Raw genomic sequence first — 23,196 nt, 5'->3', positions numbered from 1 at the left:
AAAATGCCAGATTACTGCTGCCAATGACATGATTCTGAGCTGTGAATATTGTAGTGTAAGCATCTTGTTTGTATTGTAAATATGTGGTAAACAATAATTCAATTTGTGTGGAGAAAATATACAAATGCGTGCAAATGTTTTAATAACTGCAAACTTTGTACATTTTCACCACTGTACTTTTTTAAGGTGTTCATTCTAAAAATAAAATGGGTTTTGGGGGATTCAAAATAATTTATGTAGTATTTTATAATATTTTGCCGGATAACTTTGGAAATGTTTTTGGATAACACGTATTGGTGTTCTTGTTTCTGTCTGTCAGTTTTGGTCCTTTTGTTTAGATGATTTGAATTACGCAAACCATTAAAGTACCATGTTAAACAAATGCCTGTACATACTTTTTCAAGCAATAGAATACAAAAGTCCACCGCTTTTTCTTTTTTAAAATGTTTTCGGTGGTGACACCGGTTTCATACTTTAGTACTATTGGAGACATAGCCCAGTGTCTACAACATGCCTATATTTCATTCACGCTAACATTTACAGAACATTCTAGCAACTGTGTGTGTAAGGTAAATACTCAACCTGGTACTACCTTATCACAAAAAAGCATCTCTCAAGTATCACATGATTTTTTAAACGCTCAAGGTCTTACGTGGTGTCGGTGGGCGGGGTTAATCCAGAGCCTACAAGCATTATCTATCACGAGCAACGGGGCCGCAAGCGTCGTCAACTCAAGCCAGCGAACACTGCATTCTCTCTGTTGTTATTTAATACACGAACGTTGTGTTTTGCTGTTCGCCGCATAACCTTGAGGGTAAGTCTGATTTAAAAGCGTAAGTCTGATTTGAGAGCGTAACTATCGTTACTATAAGCAAACGTTGTTAGATTACGCAGGTGGGTGAAGATGGCGTTTATGTTGTCATAGTGTTTGGTGCGCCAAATCCGTAAACTGTTTTCCCACTAGCAAATATTTAAAGCGAGCTATAGGAACGTGAGGGTCTACCGCTTCGTTTTGCCGTGTAATCCGCTAACGTCACATTGAACATATAATGTGTTACATGTTGGGTTCATTTTATGTCAACGACATGCGCATCGGCCCGCTCCGTCATACTGGCGACAGATTAACATTGATTTACTTAACCTGCTTGTTATGTTATCTTAGCTTAGCTTGATGGATTCCAGTTTACGAATTTCGATTGACGCCATAAAGACATGATCTTTTAGGGAATTTGTAAATGTAGTGTCATAAATAGCTGCTTAGCTTAGCTATGGTTATTTAAATCTCTCTGTGATGTGTTATGATTGATGTTATGGATGTCTGCCATATCTATCTTTCTAGATCTACAAAACTCTAGTTTTGTTGACATTTCCACTCATCCTCATGTGTTTTATGCTTACGACACTGGGGGATTTTAAGACCAATAGTCTGAGAGTCCTTATCTGATAAATTATTATCATTTAAATATGAAAGACTGCTTTTTAATATTCTTTTAATGTGTACAATCCGTTTTGGCAGCAAGCTGATGTTCTCACCATGTGCCAAGTCATCTACTTCTCTTCCTGGACAACATTCAGCTCTACTCATCATCCCTTTTCTGTCCCGCTCAGCAAATTATCGTTATAGGTCGTGCTTGGACACATTTGTACGTTGGATACAAATGTCATATATAAAACGTTGAGCGATGGGCTTAGATAAATCGCACGTCTGGTATCTTGTGGATCTTTTTGGTTAGAAATGGTTTTAGGCCTGTCTCTGGTCTGAGCTGTACAAATGGTCAAGGATGTCATTCAGTGGATGGACAATTGCAAATGTATGTAAAGCCGCTCAGTCCTCAGCCTTGTGATGTGGCTCACTTCCTGTCCTTTGATTGGTTGTGTTTGGATAGCTGTTATATGCTCACGCAGGCAGGCACATTGTAGGCCCGGTAGCCAATTCCGAGTGTACTGTTATAGTGTTCTGTTTACGCGATCATACCTGAGTTTTTGTCAACCACTTTAATTTCATGAAAAAGCATAGTTCTCCACGTAATGGTGATACAGTTTAAGGGCAAGATTTGATTCATTCAAATGGAAAGAATATGTTAAGTTAGCGGTGAGAATTTTCTTGATGGATTTGATATCTTCCATTGCCAATTTGGAAAATGCTTTGGGGAAATATAAGATGATCTTGTTAAATTGAATGGATAATTCTGCCGTGTGGCACAGTTTTGCAGAGTTTGACACAGATCCCAGGATTGCAGAATGGGCAAAATATTCCTGGTAATAATTATTATATCCACCACTGGCTGATGTTCCATTCACAATGAGAATCGCATTTGCTATGGGACCTTGTGAGACCCTTAGAGAAATAAAAATTGTAATTAAAACAGGCTTTATCGGATTGGACAGATGATGACTTCAACCGCAATTTATCTGTGCATCTTGTTATACTTTTAGTTGCATCTTTTAAGTGTCGTGGTTGATAAGTGATCGCAGTTCGACATCAGCGATGACTATTGCATGGGACCTTTCAACAAAACTTGAAACATTAGAATACAGTAGTGTTTTTTTTGTCTCCACTTGAATCACTCCTATTCCTTTTTTTGCTCATTTTTAATGATGACTGAAGAAACGATGATATTTATGCATATTACGTACATATTGTCAAAACTTCTAGGTGCATGTCATATTAAATAGCTGCTTTTGTGTTCTTTGCTTTACCTTACAGTCCCCGTTTGGCCCAGTTGTTTTACAGGGAAACAGGATATTACATACACATTAGTATAGAAAGCAAGCAAGTTTGGATTGTTTTGCTTGTATTCATCCAGAGGCTTATTTATGTAACTCTTTTTACAGATGATCAGATACACTTGCTTGGCATAAATAGTGGGATGTTTTACTAGGATTATTGAGGTCAGTACTCTCCTCCCATAATTCCCAGATTTAGCCAAGTGCCTGCTTTATCCATCAAGGATTTCTTGAATGAAAATCAATAAATCATGTTCTCTAAACAAAGGCTGCATTTGTACATCTAATTTGTCAAAACCATAATTCATTTTCAGTTGTACTACAGAAACAAAATTAAAATAGTTTTTCAACCCAAGAGGTGTATTGTGATCATAATAATGTAGATATATTTTTCCTGTCATCATCCATATTTCTAATGTGTAGCTGAAACACAATATATGTTTTATATAAAGAACACTGGCTATAGTTTTAAACTACAGGAATAAAATAAAATGCCCACAAATAATCTTGCGCAAATTGTTTTTATAGCACACAGAATTAGATGTTTATGACGATTAACTAAAATGGTACACTGTGGATCTGGTACTGATAATGACTTTCAGGGTTATGTTGTGTGACCGAAATTTTCTGTCAGCTGATATCCACATGGCTTAAGGAATAGGGTTTGTCACAATCTGTAAATTCACCTTAAAATCAACATTAAATGCCTTGACCTTCTCAAAGAGAGACCCTGTTCATCCACGTTGATTCCACCATTCCATCCACCATTCATTTGGCCTTGAAAGTAAAAGTTAAAGAAGTTTCTATCACACCGCCATAGTTCACCTGATTTAAAATAATTAAAATATGTTTGCTGTAAATCGGATAGACTTCCTTAAACCCTTCACATTGACCATTATTTGTAATGTTTCATCATATCATCAGGCCAGGCACAAAATGTCAAATTGTGGGAACCCCCACCTGCTGAGCTGAAATGTAGACTACTGGAATTAGGCAGGATACGTGTACATGTGTGAAAACATGATGTTAAAACGTGACCTCTTCTCACCAGCCAATCAGAAGTGTAGTGACCTAACCAATAACCAATGGCAGCCCAGATCTTATCAACACATTAAAAGCAACTCCCTAATTTGATTACTGTGGTTCGAGTAAGATAAACAAACATTGATGGTCACACGATAATGTTCAGAGAGCTTTCATCACTGCTTAGATTGACTCAGGGATTACAGAATGCAGAAAACCTTTCACAATCCTTATACAGGAAAATACAGCATTTTAAAGTCAAACCAGTTCATTTCTAATATAATCACTTGGCAAAGACTATGATTTAGGTGTTGTTCGACATCAAATACAAGATCAAAGGCCCGGACTTTGTAAGACAATATGGATCATGACTTTTGTCAGAATTGCTGGTGTGATGAGGGACTGTGGAAAATTCTGCTTCTAAAGATCGCTGAGCTGAGATCAGATCACATGGGATTTGGCATCCAGAGTAAATAGGACAGTGTTGCATAACTGATGTTATTCAGTGAAGTGAGGCAGATTACTCTTATTGACACTTTATTTTAATATTTTTAGAATAAGTAGCCTTGTCGTGTTTTCTTGATTTCAAATAGCAATTTAGAAACGTTCATCTTTACAGGTTTTAGTAACAATAGGCCTGATATGGCCCTAGATGGCATTTCCAGGTTGAATCCTGGTTTAATAGTCACATTTTGACAGCTCTAAAAATGGCGTTAACCCACCAACACATGGGTTGTGTCGACTTTGTGCTCTGAATTCAGTTATATTTACAGGAGAAATCAAACTGAATGTGAATATGGGATCATACTCTTCATTGTCAGCAGCACAGCTTTGTACTGTACGGACTGTGCTCTGGCATACTCGCCCCTGACAGCTGCTGGACATGCTAAATTTTGCATTATGTTCTGCAATTGTTCACGAAAGATGTAACATTAGGCCTAAGGTACTGTAGTTCTGTCAGATGTTAAGGCAACTCAGAGGTAAGCGCTTTGTTGATGCTGTTCTTTTTTATGTTCAATAGTATTTAGTATGTATCAATAAATAGCACAAATACCGCTGCCGCGGTGTGTGCATGAAGTTCCTGAACGAGTGTAAAATGCCTACTCATGTTTTAATTTCCATTTATTATAGTGGGCAATTTTTTGTGATGCATGTGTTTTTTGAGGGTTAAAGTTATTGGTTAATTTCTTGATTGTCGCTTCGAAGTGGTTTCTGGATATTTTAACGTTGATGTTTTCTAACTCTCTTGAATGCATTTGCTATGTTGGATCCGATCTGTTTTTATTATATTTTGTCATCTTGTCATACTTCGTTTTAAGGAGATAAAATGGTCATTATCGTCATTGATTGACTAATATTCTATCACATTATTTTGGCAGTTTAAATAAAAAAAAACTACAGCCTAGGAGAATCACAGTCAAGGCAACACATGTGAAATGCAATCAGAAAATATGTTGAACCCATGGTTGGATGACCTGTGGTTGACAGGAAGTTGCATTAAGTTATGTTTGTTCATATAGTTTCAGCAGAATTTCCACTGACTCATTTACTGTCAAAGGCCTTCTGGCCCCAGGCGTACACTTGAGTTGTACTGTACTGTTGAAAACGTCATGTGTTTCCATTTAAAGGGGTTGTTTACCTAAAAATTATTTAGATTTCATCATATATTCGCCTTCATGTTTTTCAGAACACAAAAGAAAATATTTTAAAGAATGTTGGTAACAAAAATAACATCGGCCCCCCATTGACTTCCATTGTAAAGTTTTTTTGGGGGGGGTGAAATATCTCTTTACAGCAACACTTTGTAGTTTTTCGACCTTAAAATAATGTCTCTCAAATTATTAACTACACAAAGTAGTACAACTCCTAACCGGATGAATTCTACTGCTGCTTGCTTAAACAAATTCACGTGTATTGCGCTGCCCATGGGGAAGCTAATATATAGCGACTAGTAACAGACAATTGTGCTTATCAACCACACAGGGAACTCATGAGCAAAAGTTCGTATTCGTTAACGGGGTATCATGAACACATCACAGACACTCTTATTCTGACCAATTTTTGTAAACAAAGTAGAGAAGTGTACATAATATAAACGCATTAACATATGGGTAGTTGACAAATAAACCGTAAATGTGTCCTATGGCGTGACAGCAAAATTGAAAAAACTTCACATATCCTTATTTTGTCATTTTTTTTTTATATATTATTATTATTAGTCACCCTCTTTGATTGTCACAAAGTTTTGCAAAAATCTAACTTATAAAAAGTATAACAAAGTGCTTTACAAATTTGACAACAGTGTTTAATCATATAAAGGTATAGTGTTATTACCATTTCATGAAATACATCATATTTTGACATCCAAGGTTACGGACGGACATATGCTATTTTATGTTATGAATATTAATAATGTAAAATGATATATTATAAACAGTTTTGTTTTCTAAATTTTTTATGTCACACCATCGGACACATGTATGGTATATTTGATACGTACCCCTGTTCATTCATCACTAACTGCTGCATGCCTCCCCCAACTTTACTTTTGGCTGGCCCAGCGCACAAATGTAGACAACACTAGATGTTGCGTATGTCTGGCTGCTCCTTTTGTTTTTTATTGTACCATTAGTCAGTTGACTGAAATGAATCACTGAGTCAGAGTCTGATTGTTCATTGGCTGTCTGTTTTGTTGGGACTAAGAGTTGATTAGATAGGGTCTTTAACCAGCATTTTGGACTGTTTCATTTTGTCTAGGTTTATTCAGTGTTGAGAATATACTTTGAAATGCTTGTTCACTGTACATTACAACACTGCTGTACATTAAAGCTATTATTTTACATTGTTTGTTGTTGCGCTCTTTCCATAGCTGCTCTGTCCTTTTTGACCTTTCTTATTTTCTGTCCCTATCAGTTTTACAGTAAGGGAAGGAGACATGTCTCAGGAAAAGCCCAGCTACCCTGTAATGGGGGAAAACAACCCTCTTCACAACAATGTCTACGGACCGCCCCAAATTGATGCGTTTGGCATGCCCCCACCCAACTACAGCCAGGGTCCAGCTGCACCTCCATACGGGGCACCTGACCTCTATAACCAGACTGGTTACGGACAGCCTGCTTTTGGCCAACCCGCAGCACAACCTGGGTTTGGCCAACCCGCAGCACAACCTGGGTTTGGACAACCTGGGTTTGGCCCTGGACCCTACCCGCAGATGCCGTATCCACAGATTCCCTACGCAAAGGGGCCCCAGCCTCAGGGGCCATACCCACAGAGTCCTTACCAGCAGGGGCCTGACCAACCTGGCTTTAGTGCAGATCCCAATGGTAAGTCCTGCAAAAAACATGAACTTAAATAAAAGCTTATTAGATAATATAAGATTTTATTTAGTTTCTGTTTGGTTTAACATTTTTATTTTCAAATGACTGGTAACAGAGCACAGAGAGATCTCTGTCCCTGTGAAGCAGCAGATCTTTTCTAAGTAAATAATTGTTTACTCCGTATATTTCTTGGTCCTCTTGGGGGTTAGCGAAGTGAAGTGCTTTGCCAGAGCAAAATGTTGCAATGTCTGTGAAGACCAAAATATGTAATTTGTTCCATCTTATCGCATTCCCAGTCCCTGCTGTAACAATGAGGTTGTCTTTCTAAGTCATTATTGTTTAGAGTGCTTTCTACCACTATTTATACTGTTCATGTAGATGCTATGAAATGTGCTTTCCTATCCAATCCTATAATCTGTTTTTTCTTGAAGTTTTCCATTTGAATGGCGGTTTTACTACCGTATTGACTAGATGTCAGTAGTGTACCCTGGGTCATCACTGTAAACAATTTACAGTTACAATAAAAATTACTTGTATTTGTGTGTTGGCAGTATCTATTGGGAGTCCTGGTTATCACACTGGAGATGGTCCCCCCTCTTATTATGGGAACGACGAGTTTTCTGACTCAAACTGGGAAGATAAGAGTATCAGACAGGCCTTTATTAGAAAGGTAATACATTTTTTTACAGAAATTATTTTGTAGAATATACACAACAGTGAATTTCCACTAAACTAAACGCATTGAAATAAATGTAGCAGTATAACATGCATGCAGTCACACTATAGTGTGTTAAATACATGTATTTTCTTCTTCACTGTTCTTAGGTGTTTTTGGTGCTGACTGTTCAGCTGTTGGTCACCTTCTCTTTTGTTGCCATTTTCACCTTTTCGGCCGACGTCAAAGTGTTTGTACGGAGGAATCAGTGGACGTACTATGTTTCGTACGCAATCTTCTTCGTGTCACTCATCGTGCTCAGCTGCTGTGGAGAGTTTCGTCGCAAACACCCATGGAATCTAGTGGCACTGGTACAAGAACTGTTTTTCACAGATTGTCTGACATTGCAGATATTTTGCAGTACAGTGCAGAGAAAACAGTGTTTTGTAAGCATAAAAATAGACAGGAAAACTAAAATCTTTTATTTTGTAGTTAATTGGTATAAGTGATATTTGAGGTGGGTTTTCATGTAATGTGTTTTGACTGACTGATTCTTTTTCAGTCCATCCTGACCCTGAGTCTGTCCTACATGGTGGGCATGGTCGCCAGCTATTATGACACAGATGCTGTCATCATGGCAGTGGGCATCACTGTTGTGGTCTGCTTTACAGTTGTGCTGTTCTCCCTGCAGGTCTGTTTACACACCATTCATTCACTGTCACTGTGAATCTTTTCTGTCCTGTTTGGTTCTGTGAACATTTTGTCACCAAATTCTACAATTTCAGGCTCTGTAATGATGTGTTTTGGAGGTTTTGGTCACTTTGAGGTGCCATGTGGGAATATGTTGTCCTATAGAAATTCCTTAAATTTGTTTCAGTTTTAGATGCACGTCTGTGACTCATCCTATGTGTGTGATAACAACTACTGATGCTTAAAATTCATTCTTGTTTTAAAAACAGAGCAAATATGACTTCACTTCCTGCTGGGGTGTGCTTTTCGTCTGTCTGATTGTCCTGCTCGTCGCCTCCATCCTCTGCATCTTTATTCAAAACAAAATTCTCCACATTGTGTATGCTTCCCTCGGTGCCCTGCTCTTCACCTGCGTAAGTACCAGTTGACTGAGCTACAATACTGTTCACAAGTTTAATTAATTGTTTTTTTATTCCTGAGACCTGTCCTTTCGTGGTTACAGATTAAACTGATGTCCTCTTGCTGTTCTATACCTGGTTTTCATTGTCATCTCTGTCTTATTTAATCTAGTGTGCTTTCTTATTTAAGACAGTAATACAAACTGTTTCACAACAGAACACCGTAGTTTCCAGAGACAGCAGTTTATGTATTTTCTTTCTAGTTTAGAAATAAGGTACCAGACGAAATGATATTTCACTTTTATACTAGGTGACTTGCAGAAAACATGCTGCAAGGACAGCACTCTTAGGGTAAACTGGGGTTAAATGTCTTGTTTTCAGTTAAATTGGTCAAGTTTGAATATGAAAACCCCCATATCGAAAAATGGAAAATTGTTCAATCTTTAAATGCATGAAATTTAGCTACATCTAGCAGTGAGATTGTGAATTGCAACCAATGGTTCACTCCACCCTTCCCTTTTGAAGCACTACGGTGGCCGACACAGGACTAAAATGTCTTGTTTTCACTTCTTTGCTGAAGGAGATAATGTATTCACGAAACTTGATCTTAAGAGCAGATTGTCTGTTTAGGGCTACTGTATAAACAATTCTATGCAAGGGGACCCGCGATGTATGTAGGTAGAAATAGCTCATTCTAAGGTAGTAAAAACACAATGCTTCATTATGAAAGGACTTTACACCTCATAGTTAGTTATGTATGTTATATTGCATTTGTGTCAATAGATCATCCAAAAAATGAAACATTGAACATTTAACTGATAGATTGCCTCTATGTCAGTGATGGTGATCAACACTTCTAAGCCATGACAAAAAAATGTAATTACTTATTTAGTGCAAGGCCCATGAAAAACGTTTTCGCAGGTCTGACACAAACTGGGTCACCAAGCCGTTTCAAGTTTCCAGTTTTCCAGTCTTAACTGGCTGTATAAAATGGAAAGGGAAAGTGAGGTCAGCTGAACATTCGGTCCAGTTTATACATTTGGAACGCAAATTGTTGAACAGGCAAATCATGTGGCACACTTAGAAGGAAACAAATTTGGTGAAATTATTATGGAATTTGCCAAGAGTGTAAAACCATATGAAACCATTAAATATTTTGCTAAATTCTCCGACACTACGGGACTTTACCACAGTAAACCTAAAGGACTTTGTTTCATTCATGTGGAAAGCACAAAATAGGACCACATTTTTTAGCAAGCCACATGACTTTGTTTATGTATAATATATGAAAACATGAACCCTCAATGCCTGTTTGTTCTCTTACAGTTCCTGGCTGTGGACACCCAGCTTCTTTTGGGCAACAAGAAGTTGTCTCTTAGCCCAGAGGAGTACGTCTTTGGAGCTCTCAACCTCTACACCGACATAATCAACATCTTCCTTTACATCCTGGCCATTGTGGGTCGCACCAGGGATTGAGTGCGCCCCCTCCCTGTGGGAAGAGGGAAGTGCAGTCTATATTACATGGAATGGTGTATCACCTTACCTCGCATTACCTTTCCTCATATCTTTCGAGTCCTTATTTATTTTTTTCTGGGCTTAATCCTTATTTATACCTTTTCTGGGCTAAGCGCCAATCAAAATAACCAAAAAATACACTTTTAGAAATGTATCAAACCCATACGAAGAGTTTCATGAAACACTTATTTTTACGTCGTTATGCTGCATAGCTTGTTCCGTCTTTCCTGTTAAAACAGCTTACATGGTTCTGGAGATGTTTCGCGTGATATGACAGCTGCATCCAAACAGCATTGCAGAAATCTCACCTGACCTCTCTTAGCATTGCATCAATGACATCAATGGGCTGAGAATCGGGGTAGAATTATATTTAGATCCATGATACTGATCCTAATGTGCTTTACTAGTTAATAATTTTTCTGCATGGAAGTCTAACGCAAAGCATGTCAGACAGACAAAAACAGATACTTCTCCAAACATTTGCTGATATAGCTGTACATAGTCAATTAATAGCTCATACCACTCAAGATCTAGGCATGAATATGTGATTGTCTCACAAAGTGTGTGCTTTCTAACCATACCGCTTTGCGACGCAACAACACACATACACTCCAAAATAACAAAAGTTTGTTCAGGTGACTGGATCATCTACAGTAATACTGTAAGCACTGACAAGTACAAAAATGTAAATAGTTTATTATAATTTTTTTTAGAGGAGTGTGGTTGTCAGGTCTTGACTATTAAATTGTTCCAAAAGTCAGTATTAAGAAGCTCAATCACAACATACTGTAACATACTTGATCTCTTATTGATTATTACTTTACATTTTTTTCTTTTTGTTTAATAGATTTTGTGTGTGTTTGTTTGAGGAAAATAAATGATTTCCTGCCTTTTAGCTTGCTTAACTGGTCGCATGTTACTTTGCAAAACATTCCATATGCTGGAAAATGTTTGCAGGAAAAACATTTGCAGGAAAACTCAGACAATGTATGCATAGTTGTGCATAGTTGAAATGTATTTATTTAACTGACAAGGAAGACTGGGTTTATTGTTTTGATCATTTACATTTAGAAATTCAAAGGGTTTAAATATTTGTTTAAACCATTAATAACCACTTTAAATTACTTAAATTGTAATTACTTAATCATTTTAAAAAATGTACTATTTGGATATATTGAAGTTTGACTGAAGAAAAGTCACTCCAGATTTAAACCTAAGAATGTGAATTGACATTGTGTCACATCTAATTAACTTGTAAATGTATTAATAATCTGTTTACTTGTTTTTTTCTCACATGACATCAATGTAACCAGCTAAAAACGTATGCCTTGCATGTGGAACTCTCGCACATTGAACTAGCTACGGCAGACATGGTTGGAGAAAACATTGACTTGTGTTGCGTAACTGTTTTTTATGTTAATTAAATGTTAGCCATTATAACTAACTTTAGCATAAGTAAAGCTATGGTGGATTGAAGTGTGTTTGGGCTTTGTAGATCTGTTGGCTCTGTAAATTTGCATTAAACTAAAGTTAACTAGATTCCTCTACTGGATGTTGGCTTTTCATTAAACGAAGAAAATTAGAGGAAACATGGTTTGAAGTCTTCGTGTGCTCCTGGTGACTGGAACAATTTGTTAAATGTCAGGTATGGTTATGCATAAATGAAATATGACTTGATATGTTGCAAAATAATAACAGAAATGTATCACCATGCCGTGAATGGGTTTTATTCATTAACAAATTTAGTAATTGCACAAGTACAGGGTTAATTGCCGTTAACACTATATAAAACAGCAAACATATTCTAGAAAGTACATCTTTGAATTAGTGACGCCGCCATTTTTTAGTAGAGCGACTGCGCATGCGCAGTGTTAAAATCAGGGAATGTGTACTGTAGCTAGCTTGAGGAGTTATCGGCCTTACTAACCTCGGCCTTCGGGTGCCTGGTGTGGGCAAGGAGCCTTTTTCTACCCAATATTCAATTCCAGTTCAAAATGTCCGTGTTCTCGGAGTCTGCTTTGGAGAAGAAACTATCTGAACTGAGCAATTCCCAGCAGAGCGTACAGACTCTTTCACTGTGGCTCATTCACCACAGAAAACACTCCGCAACCATCGTCAGAGTTTGGTATAACGAGCTGAAGAAAGGTAAGGCGAGGCACGTTTCGCCCCAGACACGTGCATACGTTCAGAAAACGTGTTTGAGTCATGTTTCGGACTGAAAGTAAACAGTACATGCAAGTTAGCTAACAAGCTAATCATAGATCATTCCAGTGTTAGCTTACCGTGTAGCTGCTTTTGACACTTTATTTACAACGGGTCTTATTCCTTTGCATGTTAGGAAGGTTAAGCGAGATTATTGCATATTATTTCTGTAGCAAACCCGCAATTTCTAACCGTTTCCTTCACGTCAAACACCATCATAAAAGTGTGTATCAGATGAAACGCATAACCCAGCAACTTGCGTCAAGCCGCTTCCGCAGCGTCTCAGTTGTGCGATCAGACGATTAAAGTTTCACTATCGCAAATATGATCTTAATGTCAGTACACATATTTAATATGGCATCTTATGAATGTTTTGAACTGATTTTACAGCTGTGGATGTTCCCACAGACTTGGCAGCCATTTTGAAATCTCCCCATAGCTGTTTCCATACTTCCTGTAGTTTCTGTAGTGTGTAGCGCCTCACTAGGGTTTGAGACGTACGTTATCTATGGTAGATATCGTATAGTAGGTTTGTTGTAGTAGATCTGCTATAAAATGCCAATACAGTGACATGTGCATGCATGGACCATGTGGGCTGTATTGGGATCAAACCTGTCTGATTCAACTTTGTGTGAGGATCACAGATCGTTTAAAACAATGGTAATTAAAAGGTATCGACATAAGTTGGGCATTATTTGTGAAGGCGTGTCTTTATACATGGGTGTGTGCACAGTCCTGTCGTCATCTTTATCTGCCAATAAACATGTACTTTGCCTTATCTTGCATTACCACCGGTGTCGCTAAATGAATGTTACATTTTTTGCATGTTAAGATTGACCTTTATGTCAAATTTGCCCCATGGCAACACATTATTTCAGGACCAGTACCCAAGATGACCGAATAAAAGTGTTGTTGTGCTTTACAGACCAACATTTGTATCTTTAATTCAGGTTTGTGATGTTGCGGAGATTACAGATAAAAAATGACGGTGGGGTCGGTGCCATGGTGGACAAGTTATGTCATCGGTAGATGGGTGGACACAGTGTATCACTTGGGACACCCTGTATAACCGGTGACACCGACTATTGCAACAAGCCTAGTTACAGTGCATTTGTGTTCTTTACTTGGATATGAATTGCTTTGGAAGTACTAGCGGCGAAAGAGCTTTCTTTAGACCATATTTCTCTCCTGAGATCTCATTGTTACTATAGCGAAGGTTTAGTTACCATAGTCGGTTTTTGTGTTCACTTGAGAAACAATCTCTTAAGATCAAAACAAAGAGTGTGTCACTCATAAGCCTACATGTAGAGCTTAGACTACCAGTGTTTTCTCGCTAGTATGTTTTGCTGATTTCATTTAATTGCAAAACATATAAAACATTAATTTTTTTATATATAATTTGTATTATAATATATGATATTATATTTGTTTCTCCAACCCCAAAAAATGTTGTACGTAATAAATATGAAAGAGTGCTTTGTTTTGTATATTTGTGGTGATTCAAAGAACACACCTGCGTTTTTTTTTAAATTAAATGTTTTTGTGTAGCCCAGGTGCCCCGCAAGCTGACCTTTCTCTATCTTGCAAATGATGTCATTCAGAACAGCAAGAGGAAAGGACCAGAGTTCACACAAGATTTTGCCCCAGTCATTGTTGATGCTTTTAAGCATGTCTCTAGGTGAGTAAGACCAGTGTTAATAGACCTGTTATTCCATCTTAAAAATATTTTGCTCAATGTCAGTAGGGTTGTTCCAAAACTGAAACTAGTATCGGAAATGCCACCGATACCACATATAATTCTGGTATCGGTTTCGGCGAATACTTCAGATACCATTTTCTTAAACAGGACCTCGTTATGCCTGCTAGCTTTGCGTAACGCTGCAAATGGGAAATCACTTTTTTTGCTGCTCAGAATGCAAACACAGTGTCGTCACAAGCAACTACTGTTTAGACCAATGAAGAAGAAATGAAAACGTGCTAGCAGTATGTCAGCTGTTTGGCAGTATTTCAGAGTGGACCAACCAGTAAAATAGCTACTTAAGAAAATTAAAGGATATTACTGTCAAATGTCAGATCATTAAAATACTGTAGTTTACTGTATGTATTTGTTCATGTTTATTAAGGGAGAAGTCTGAAGCACACCATATGATAATGATATCAATTCACACAGGGCTTGTAGTATAAACAGCTGTATACAGATACACACCCTGGTATCAGATCAGTATCGGATCAGAAAGGGATAAAAGGGTATCTCTAAATGTCAGCACTACTTCTCCAATTCATGATTCCAATGTTTCATCCATTAAAAACCTTCAATGGAATTCCTGTAAACAAACAATTTAGTTTACGGTTTTGATATTCTAGATTCTACATTTTGTTTTTCTAAAGTTAGATTGGGTCCGAATTGAAACGTTGTCTCTTAGCAGTATTTTGTTATGCGTCTTCCTGTTTTAAAATCCTATCTACCATGTTTTCATCCGTTTTTACAGTCAAGGAGATGAGGGCTGCAAAAAACATTTGGGCAGAGTTCTCTCCATCTGGCAGGAAAGAGCTGTCTATGAGAATGACGTGCTGGGCAAACTTTCGGAAGTTCTTCGTAAGTACATCAAATACTTTCAAGTGTTGGAATCAAAATGATCTCATTTCATATTTGCCAGCAGCGGTACACAAAGTTGTGTTGTGTGTTTTACATTTTAAATCTTTCCTTGTGTTCTGCAGAGGTAGAAAAGAAAGCCAAGAAGAGGCCTTATGAAGAGATCAAGGTGAATGATGAAGGTTTCGCCTCCCGTAGCTCCCCGGGGGAACCTCCACAGGTACTAAACTTGAAGAAATTTATTTGAAATAATTGCATATCAAATGATTTCTGTGATTGGTGTAAATTTGTTGCTCTGTTTGTCAGACTGCAGATCTGATACGAGCACTTCAGGAGCTTGAGAACGCTGCCTCAAGTGATGCTTCTCTTCGTCAACGGATTTCTGCTTTACCCCCTGAGGTGCAGGACACCTCTTTACTGCATAAAGTCACAGGTGAGAGAACCCATGAAACCCAAATTTGACTTGACACTGGGGTTTGACCTGTCTGAGAATCATAAACATGGGCAAGCATTAAAGAGGATTATATTTGAAGGCACGACTTCTATGCTGACAGTAAACCATTCAAGCTCACTTATTGACTAGTTGGATGACTGGTCAACTGTCCTGCCCATCCCTCACCTCCCAAGTTTCTTCTAAGACTATTTTTGTTGGTTTTGTCTCAGATAAAGAGTCGGGAGAGCGTCTTTCTCGGCTGGTGGAAGAGGCCTGCATGCTTCTGGCAGATTACAGCGGACGGCTGGCGGCAGAGATTGATGACCGACGACAGCTCACACGCACACTCGCTGTGTTTTTGCAGAGCCAGAAAGATGGCCTGGCCCAGAACGAGCAGAAATTAGAAGTGGGTAAACCTACTAACATTTGAACCTATTAACAGTGCTCTTCTTCTTTCACCAATTATTATTCCTTGGTTTCTGTCTTTACTGCGCTCTGTTTTGTGCACTTCTTCGTTTCAATTTTCAATCTAAACACTGATTTTTACATTTTCTTACCATTGTGGAATTAAGATTATAAATTGTTAAGCACCGTGGATATAAAGTAGCTGAAGATCATTCCCACATAATTGGGTTTGCTCTGGCCATAGAGGGCCAACCAAGATCAGCTCTCAAGAAATTCAGCTCGCATCTCTCAATCTCTGCCCAGTACTGGCAGGGTAAGTGTAAACAAAGTTTAATGGACGTAAATGTGTTGCAGTTTAACTATCCAGCCTTTGCCTACAGGTCCTGAGCAGGTTCCCGTGTTCCAACGGATGTCGTCTTTACGTATCAAATAAAAAATAAAAGAAAAAAGAAAAAATCTTGAGTGTCCCTTTATTTATTTACTGTATTTTCTGGTTCGTTTGCTTTCACACATACATGCTTGTTTAATGTATAGAACCTTATTGTAAAGTGGATCAATTATTGTATTATAGTTAGGGATACAAAATGGAATTGAAAACAAAAAGATTTTAAAGGAATAAATGGTCATACATATCTTAAAATCTTATTTCTTACCCCAACATTAAACATCAGTGATGTATTCTAGTTTTGGACATATAAATAATTGTTGTGTCCTATCATTTTATCTGTAAACTTAAGAGTTAACGTGACACCATAGCACAGACACTAAATCTAGTAAAAAACAAAATCCAAATTCAGAGAAAGAGAAAGTCAGTTTCCACACTTAACCATTTTGTTATCAGTGTCACTCTTGTAGATCAAACTTGTACTGTCTGCTGTACTTTAAAGCACATCTTACATTAAACTATGTAGATATCACATGCTTTAATGTTGATACATTTAGTATACAACACAAAACATGACTGGAGAAATTTGCCTTGTGGTTTTATACCTCAAAGGTTTTCAAAAAACTTGAAACTTGTTTCAATGTTAGATTGGCCCTATTCATGTTCTATAGTGCAACTTCTAAAATCTTAAAATATGCAGTATGTGCATCTTTGTGTATTTAAATTGGATTTAATTTCATTTGAATGCATTCTGTTGGAGTGTAAAGCCAAGCATCTTTGAACTAGGATTTAAACTTGACTATTTCAAACTTAAATTCAAACACAATAAACGTCTGTTGTCTATAGTGGTATATAATGTGAATGTTAAAAGGGTCCTAACTAGATTCAATGAACTCTTGTAAATGCTTTTTTTATTTCTTTTATTGAAGAGCCTAAACGGTTATAAAAAGTCAAAATAAATAAGGCAACCATTTTGGGGTTTCCTTTTCAATCCCAGTATTCATTTTACACTTGCAAAATAAGTACGTACTAACATGGTTGTTTGCCTGTTTGTTCTAGGAATACAAACGCAAACTGGCACGTGTGTCCCTGGTACGGAAGGAGCTTCGGTCTCGTCTCAGCAGTCTCCCAGACCTCTCCCGGCTTCCAAGTGTTACGAGCAGCCATGTCCACCTGCCCTCCTCTGGCCATCTTTACAATCCCTCAGATTAAGATGAACTTGGACTTCTGTCACATCTCTCACTGGATTTCCCATGGTTCTCTGGCTGCCATGCTGTCCTGCTTTATTCTAGGCCACTAAACCAGCAGTGGATGTGTGTAATATGCAGTCTATGTCTACCTAAGTGTTTAAGTTACAAGCTCCATACTTCAGTTATCTTGATTTCCCTATGGTATTCACTTCACTACTCCCCTTTGTAATAAAAAACATACATTTGTTGAGATGCACTGGAATTAATGCAATCGTTAAAACACTACTGTTTGCCTCCGGACTGCTAAAAAGTATAGAGAAAACTATTCTGTACAATACTGAATGAGAGTCATTAATACTTTTTAAAGCTGCAAAAATTACACAAATGTTTGGAAAATGTTAAATAGACACCATACTGGCAGTTTGTAGATCAGTCTATAGATGTCTCCACCTGTCTCAACAAAACTTCTCTATCATTTGAAGGTAGAGAATTGTGGTGATCTTAAATTTAGTTTTTTCCCCCATATTTTATTTCAATGCAGTATCTTAAAATCTGCAAGTATTTTAGTACGCCATTCATACCAATGTGCCCATTTTTCCTTGCTGAAAGTTCCATGTCATTTCTATACGGTATGTAACTTTGCAGTTAGCAGAGATGTTTTCCCTTAGGGGTAAAGCTTACAATGCTGCATTATAGAGTAGGCCTACCTAAAATATGCATTATCTGTTCTCTTTTCAGTTGTTTAATTTTGTTTATGATGAATGATCTTAACCAAAAAGACGTTAAACGTTGTGTGGAATTGATCTGAATTTTGATTTCAGGTGCAAGAGAGTCCACGGTCTCCATTCGGTTTTGTCCTGTATTACCAACATTTGAGGTCATCCCTCAAACGGTGACATTGTCTATAAAGTTTTTCTTAGATCTGATCTGCCTTGCATCATCAGCGACAGTAATGTGAAAATGGTTCAATTGTGGTTGATCATATTTGTTGAAACATTAGTGTTTGTATGTTTGACTGTATGGTGTTCAAAAGAATTTGGCTGCTACTTACATTCATTTGTGTGTGGGATTTGAGGAGGTCAGTAATCGCCTGTGAAACATGCTTAAGTTTATTTTAACATCAGCCTATGTAAATAATGTGTAGATCTGAGCCAAATAAATCGAGACATCGCTCTTAAATTCAAAGAAAGTTTTCTCTATGATTACAAAGTTCTATTTATTTTTACAGATTTTAAGTACTTGGTTTAATGGGGCTTATACTTGGTTGTTATGTAAAAGCTCAACACATGCATAAGTGATTAGATCGTGTGAGAGGTTTTAATACAATCAATCTTTTAAGGTGTCCTGTTTGAAGAAGTGCAAACTCATCGTTTATTTCAATGGCCAGTCATTGAAGTTGGGCTCTGCAAACAGCTTCAGCATTTGCACACGGTACGCGGTCACAAGACTTCAGATAAATCCGTTTTTTACAGAGGACCAAAATATAAGCCTTCTTTACCCCCTGCATCACATCTAAACTAGAGAAATTAACTGGAAAATGTCTTATTTCATTAGTTAAATAAGACATTTGGTTAAAGTTACATTAGTAACATTAGTTAAATAAGACATAATGCATATATATGTTTAACAGTTTAGAGCACGGTAAGATATATCGTGAAGCAAATTCACTACATGCACATCGTACAACAAAACTTTTTTTATTCATTATTGTCCTATGACTTGCCCTCATGTGTATGTGATGGAAGGACACACAGGGATGTGAATGAAAACCGTGATATGTCAATGGCGATTTAAAGAAGAGAGATGTCTCGAGATTCAACAAAAGCAGTTATTTGCACACGGTACACAGTCCCAAGGCTTCAAATAACAGCGCTTTTGCACAGACCCTGAAATATTACCACGACACCTCCCGAGACTTCGACCGGCACCGTGACGGGAGAAATTTGAACGCTTGTGATATATTTATTTTTGTCGGTACGTCTTGATCGTTTTTATAGCATTAGCAGATTTTCAAAACTTAGAAGAAACACACAAAATAACCGAAAATGCTAAAAAATGATCCGGAAAAAAGTCATTTGGTTACGGACAAGGGTGCCAGAATGTATACCATCACATCCGAAAGGTAAAACACAAGTAGCTACTCTATTGTTCATTTTTTAATAACCCGAAATATAGATAAACGTTTAATATATAGGCAAATTTGATTTAAACTAAATGTCATATTTTTTTATAATGGGGTTAAACTGGGATTGTTGTATAGACAGTTGATTTTAGTGACAAAACGAATAAGTGTTTCTTTTCTCTAAGCAGCTATTACACAACACGAGCCTATTCACACGTCTTATTAAGCGGTGCGCAAACTTTGCACAACACTGTGGGTGTAACAAGGAGGTTAACACTGGAACACGTGCAAAACTCTGTATGCAGTTACAATTGCAAATATTTTAGACATATAAAAAGTGAACTCGTGTGTACCAGTATGTCTTCAGGTGAGAAGGATGGAGAACATTGCCATGACAACAGCCGTGCCCTGGAGGATCGCGAGCGTGAAAAGAAAGTGGCCAAGAAACGCCTTTACATAGTTTCAGCAGTCTGTCTGGTCTTCATGGTGGGAGAGATTTTAGGTGTGTGAACCTTATTTATAATGGCCCGCAACAAAGATTTCCTTATTATTCTTCCTATTATATTATAATCATATGCTGCCTTTATACAGGTGGGTATTTTGCTGGGAGTCTGGCAGTGATGACCGATGCTGCCCACCTGCTTGTGGACCTCACCAGCTTCATCATCAGTTTGTTCTCGCTGTGGCTGTCATCCAGACCTGCGACACGCACTCTCAGTTATGGCTGGCATCGAGCAGGTGGATGATTTGATTTGCAATTTTATAACAATAAATAACTCGTACGCTATGTATGACCGTATTAGAACTGCATAGTTCTTATGTATTTAAACTTACAGAAATCCTGGGTGCTCTGCTGTCTGTTTTCACCATTTGGCTGGTGACTGGCGTGCTGGTCTATCTTGCAGTGGAAAGGATCATAGATGATGACTTTACTATCGATGGCACTGTCATGCTCATCACCTCTGGCTGTGCTGTGTTGGCCAATATTATGTAAGGCATTCATGGGGATCCCCACATTATTATCACTTGCCTTAACGTTCTTTTTAATGGCTTATGTGTTTCTCTCTTTGTAGAATGGCTCTCACTCTGCATCAGTCAGGTCATGGTCATAGTCACGGTGGTTTGAGCTCCCACAGTCACGGCCATAGTAAGGAAAAAGGCCACAGCCATGCCAACGGTAACCATTGTGACGTAGAGGGGCAAGATGGTAAAAAGCCACAGGCTAATGCTAGTGTAAGAGCAGCATTTGTCCATGTGATTGGAGATCTTCTGCAGAGCGTCAGTGTGCTTGTCAGTGCCCTGATCATCTTTTTTAAGGTAAGGAATGGGTCACTGTATCATCCTTAGATCTTGATCTTAAAGGTGAAGTGTGTCACTTGCTGTTATTTAGGTAAAATATTTGCATTGATCTCAGCCTAAGGCATGTATGCTTACTCTTCTAGAAAGTGTCAATACATCTTTGTGTTTGCTTGATCCTTAGTTAGTTAATGGCGTTGGTTGTGCAAACTTTTCACACTGCAGTTTTAAACTATTAAACAATAATAGTTTCAAGAGAATATTGCGATTGTGCAAATGCATTTATAATGAAAGTAAAATAAAACAAATGTCGGGTACTTCCGTTGCATAATTAACCAATTTCTTTTACTTTATAGCCAGAATATAAGATTGCTGATCCCATCTGCACCTTCCTGTTTTCTCTCTTTGTCCTGGGCACCACTTTCACCATCATGCGGGACATTCTTATTGTCTTAATGGAAGGTATCATGATCTTCACTGTTTTACATCCTTAACTTCAGCAAGGATTATTTTCTTATTAATACCTCCACTCTCAGTCAAATGCCTATACCTACAACTTCATCCTAATTGACAATGTACTTTAGCAGTAAAGTCAGAAATACTACAAATAGAGAAAAGCAACAAAAAAAAAAACTCCCTTGAATAATGTTTTTCTTCCCTTTTTATAATTGAAAGGTTAATTCTTTTGCGCAACATTTATAGGCATAAACTAAAAGCATTGTCTACAAATTGTCTCTATAAACTGATGCATTTAAGCATAAGGATGTGGGTCAAAAAGATTGTAAAGTCACGAGAAATGTAACATTCAGTGAAAATATGAGATAATAACTAGGGATTCTGTGAAAAGGCACTTCATTTGTCATGTGCCATTTACTAGTACATTTGAAAATGTCTTGGAAAATCTGTTCTAATTATATTATAAATAATAGTATATAGTAGTTCTTTATCCGGTGACTCTTCTCCACAGGCACACCGGCAGGTGTGAAATATAATGAGGTGAGGGAGAGGCTGCTCAAAGTAAAGGGAGTCAAAGCCATACACAACCTTCACATCTGGGCGCTGACTATGAACCAGGCTGTGCTGTCTGCACACGTGGCTATAGGTGAGGTTCTATTCTCTATGGGCAGTCCCAGACTAAAAAATCTATGTTTAATCTATGTTTAAAAAAATGACTTAAATATCTAATTTAACCAAAGCGTAGTCATATTGTTTTAACCTATCCCTGTCCATGAAACGGCACCTATTTACTAGACATTTACATTACGTTTATTAACACATAGCCTAAAGAAAAACTGAAATGCAAAAATATCCAGGCCAGGCATGAGTTTCTAATCTTTCTCATTTTTAACTCCTCAGATGACACTGTCGAGCCCCAGGTGGCATTGAGAGAAATCACCCGGACCTCCTTCAATATCTACAGTTTCCATTCTGTAACCATTCAACTAGAGCAACAGGCAGATCAAAGGCCTGATTGTAGCCTCTGCAAGGGCCCTAAAAAATAAATCACCAACAATTGAATCCTGTTTCAGCCTCATAAAATATAATTTCTTTCTGTTACTTTTAAAAATAGTATTTTAACTGCACTGAGCCATGTCCAAGTACAAAATAGAGTGTGAATATAAATGGATTTGTTATACTGTATTTTTGTGCCGTTTTATGTTTCTGCATTTAGATGTTGTTTGTCTCACTGTATCAGTAAATAGGACTATGATGTTTTAACCTAATGTACTGTATCTTTCCAACCTACGAGCCCTCACATGGTCCTTAAAGGGATAATTGTTAGCCATCAATTGTGCATACTGTACAGTATGTTAATCACATGACCTATCTTTGACCTTTTCGTGTGAGAACTTCTTCTTCCTGTAGAGAACTTTGTGACCTGATCAGTTTGGCTCAGTTTTTTCAGTCTCTATGTGGCTCCACAGGCCATAAAAATATCAAACAATAGGTTGTTGTATATGAGTGTGTGTTTTTCTGTTCTTTTCTGTACTGAGAGAAAAATGTTGCTCTGGGTTACGATGAAAGAACCTTCTGCATTGAGAGCCACAGATGCCAAATGATCTCCATCGCTTAAAAAGACATTTTCTTTGAAAATTGGAGAACTGGAGAATTGAAAGAGAACTAGTCCACTAAACCATAGCATCTTCTTGAATGTGTCTGAGGTAAAAAGGTTTCAATGATCCATTTTTAGCTTTTATGTAAAAGCACACTGATCGTTTCAGTATGAATGTCTATCTTTGTTTTT

At 37.6% G+C, this 23,196-nt stretch overlaps 3 protein-coding genes across 4 annotated transcripts; all 3 read left to right on the top strand.

Annotated features, from left to right (window-relative positions):
* The first annotated feature begins 654 nt into the window (after window positions 1-654).
* On the top strand, window positions 655-12,035 carry grinaa (glutamate receptor, ionotropic, N-methyl D-aspartate-associated protein 1a (glutamate binding)). Its single transcript, XM_079485156.1, has 7 exons — window positions 655-814; window positions 6,664-7,073; window positions 7,619-7,737; window positions 7,893-8,093; window positions 8,285-8,413; window positions 8,682-8,825; window positions 10,137-12,035. The coding sequence occupies exons 2-7, from the start codon at window positions 6,686-6,688 to the stop codon at window positions 10,284-10,286; spliced, it is 1,131 nt and encodes a 376-aa protein (XP_079341282.1). The 5' UTR covers window positions 655-814; window positions 6,664-6,685; the 3' UTR covers window positions 10,287-12,035.
* Window positions 12,036-12,173: 138 nt separating this feature from the next.
* LOC306910555 (regulation of nuclear pre-mRNA domain-containing protein 1A-like) lies at window positions 12,174-18,716 on the top strand. 2 transcript variants are annotated; one of them, XR_013788171.1, is made up of 8 exons: window positions 12,183-12,470; window positions 14,076-14,205; window positions 15,017-15,123; window positions 15,246-15,340; window positions 15,427-15,553; window positions 15,784-15,959; window positions 16,126-16,271; window positions 16,339-16,385. XR_013788171.1 is itself a non-coding variant. In XM_079485155.1 (7 exons), the coding sequence occupies exons 1-7, from the start codon at window positions 12,320-12,322 to the stop codon at window positions 17,553-17,555; spliced, it is 939 nt and encodes a 312-aa protein (XP_079341281.1). In that variant the 5' UTR covers window positions 12,174-12,319; the 3' UTR covers window positions 17,556-18,716. The 2 variants fall into 2 exon arrangements, 1 of the variants encoding a protein (XP_079341281.1); XM_079485155.1 differs by lacking the exons at window positions 16,126-16,271; window positions 16,339-16,385 and adding an exon at window positions 17,403-18,716 and having other exon boundaries at window positions 12,174-12,470.
* A 699-nt stretch (window positions 18,717-19,415) lies between these two features.
* LOC306910700 (proton-coupled zinc antiporter SLC30A8-like) lies at window positions 19,416-22,906 on the top strand. The gene is made up of 8 exons (XM_079485459.1): window positions 19,416-19,655; window positions 20,012-20,157; window positions 20,247-20,393; window positions 20,492-20,645; window positions 20,729-20,972; window positions 21,308-21,413; window positions 21,919-22,053; window positions 22,308-22,906. Exons 1-8 carry the CDS (start codon window positions 19,579-19,581, stop codon window positions 22,451-22,453), a joined length of 1,155 nt encoding a protein of 384 aa, XP_079341585.1. The 5' UTR covers window positions 19,416-19,578; the 3' UTR covers window positions 22,454-22,906.
* The last annotated feature ends 290 nt before the right edge of the window (window positions 22,907-23,196 follow it).

This window comes from Barbatula barbatula (assembly GCF_947034865.1).
Source record: "Barbatula barbatula genome assembly, chromosome: 21".
NCBI classification, from domain to species: Eukaryota; Metazoa; Chordata; class Actinopteri; order Cypriniformes; family Nemacheilidae; genus Barbatula; species Barbatula barbatula.
This window is presented reverse-complemented; position numbering and strand designations above follow the sequence as displayed.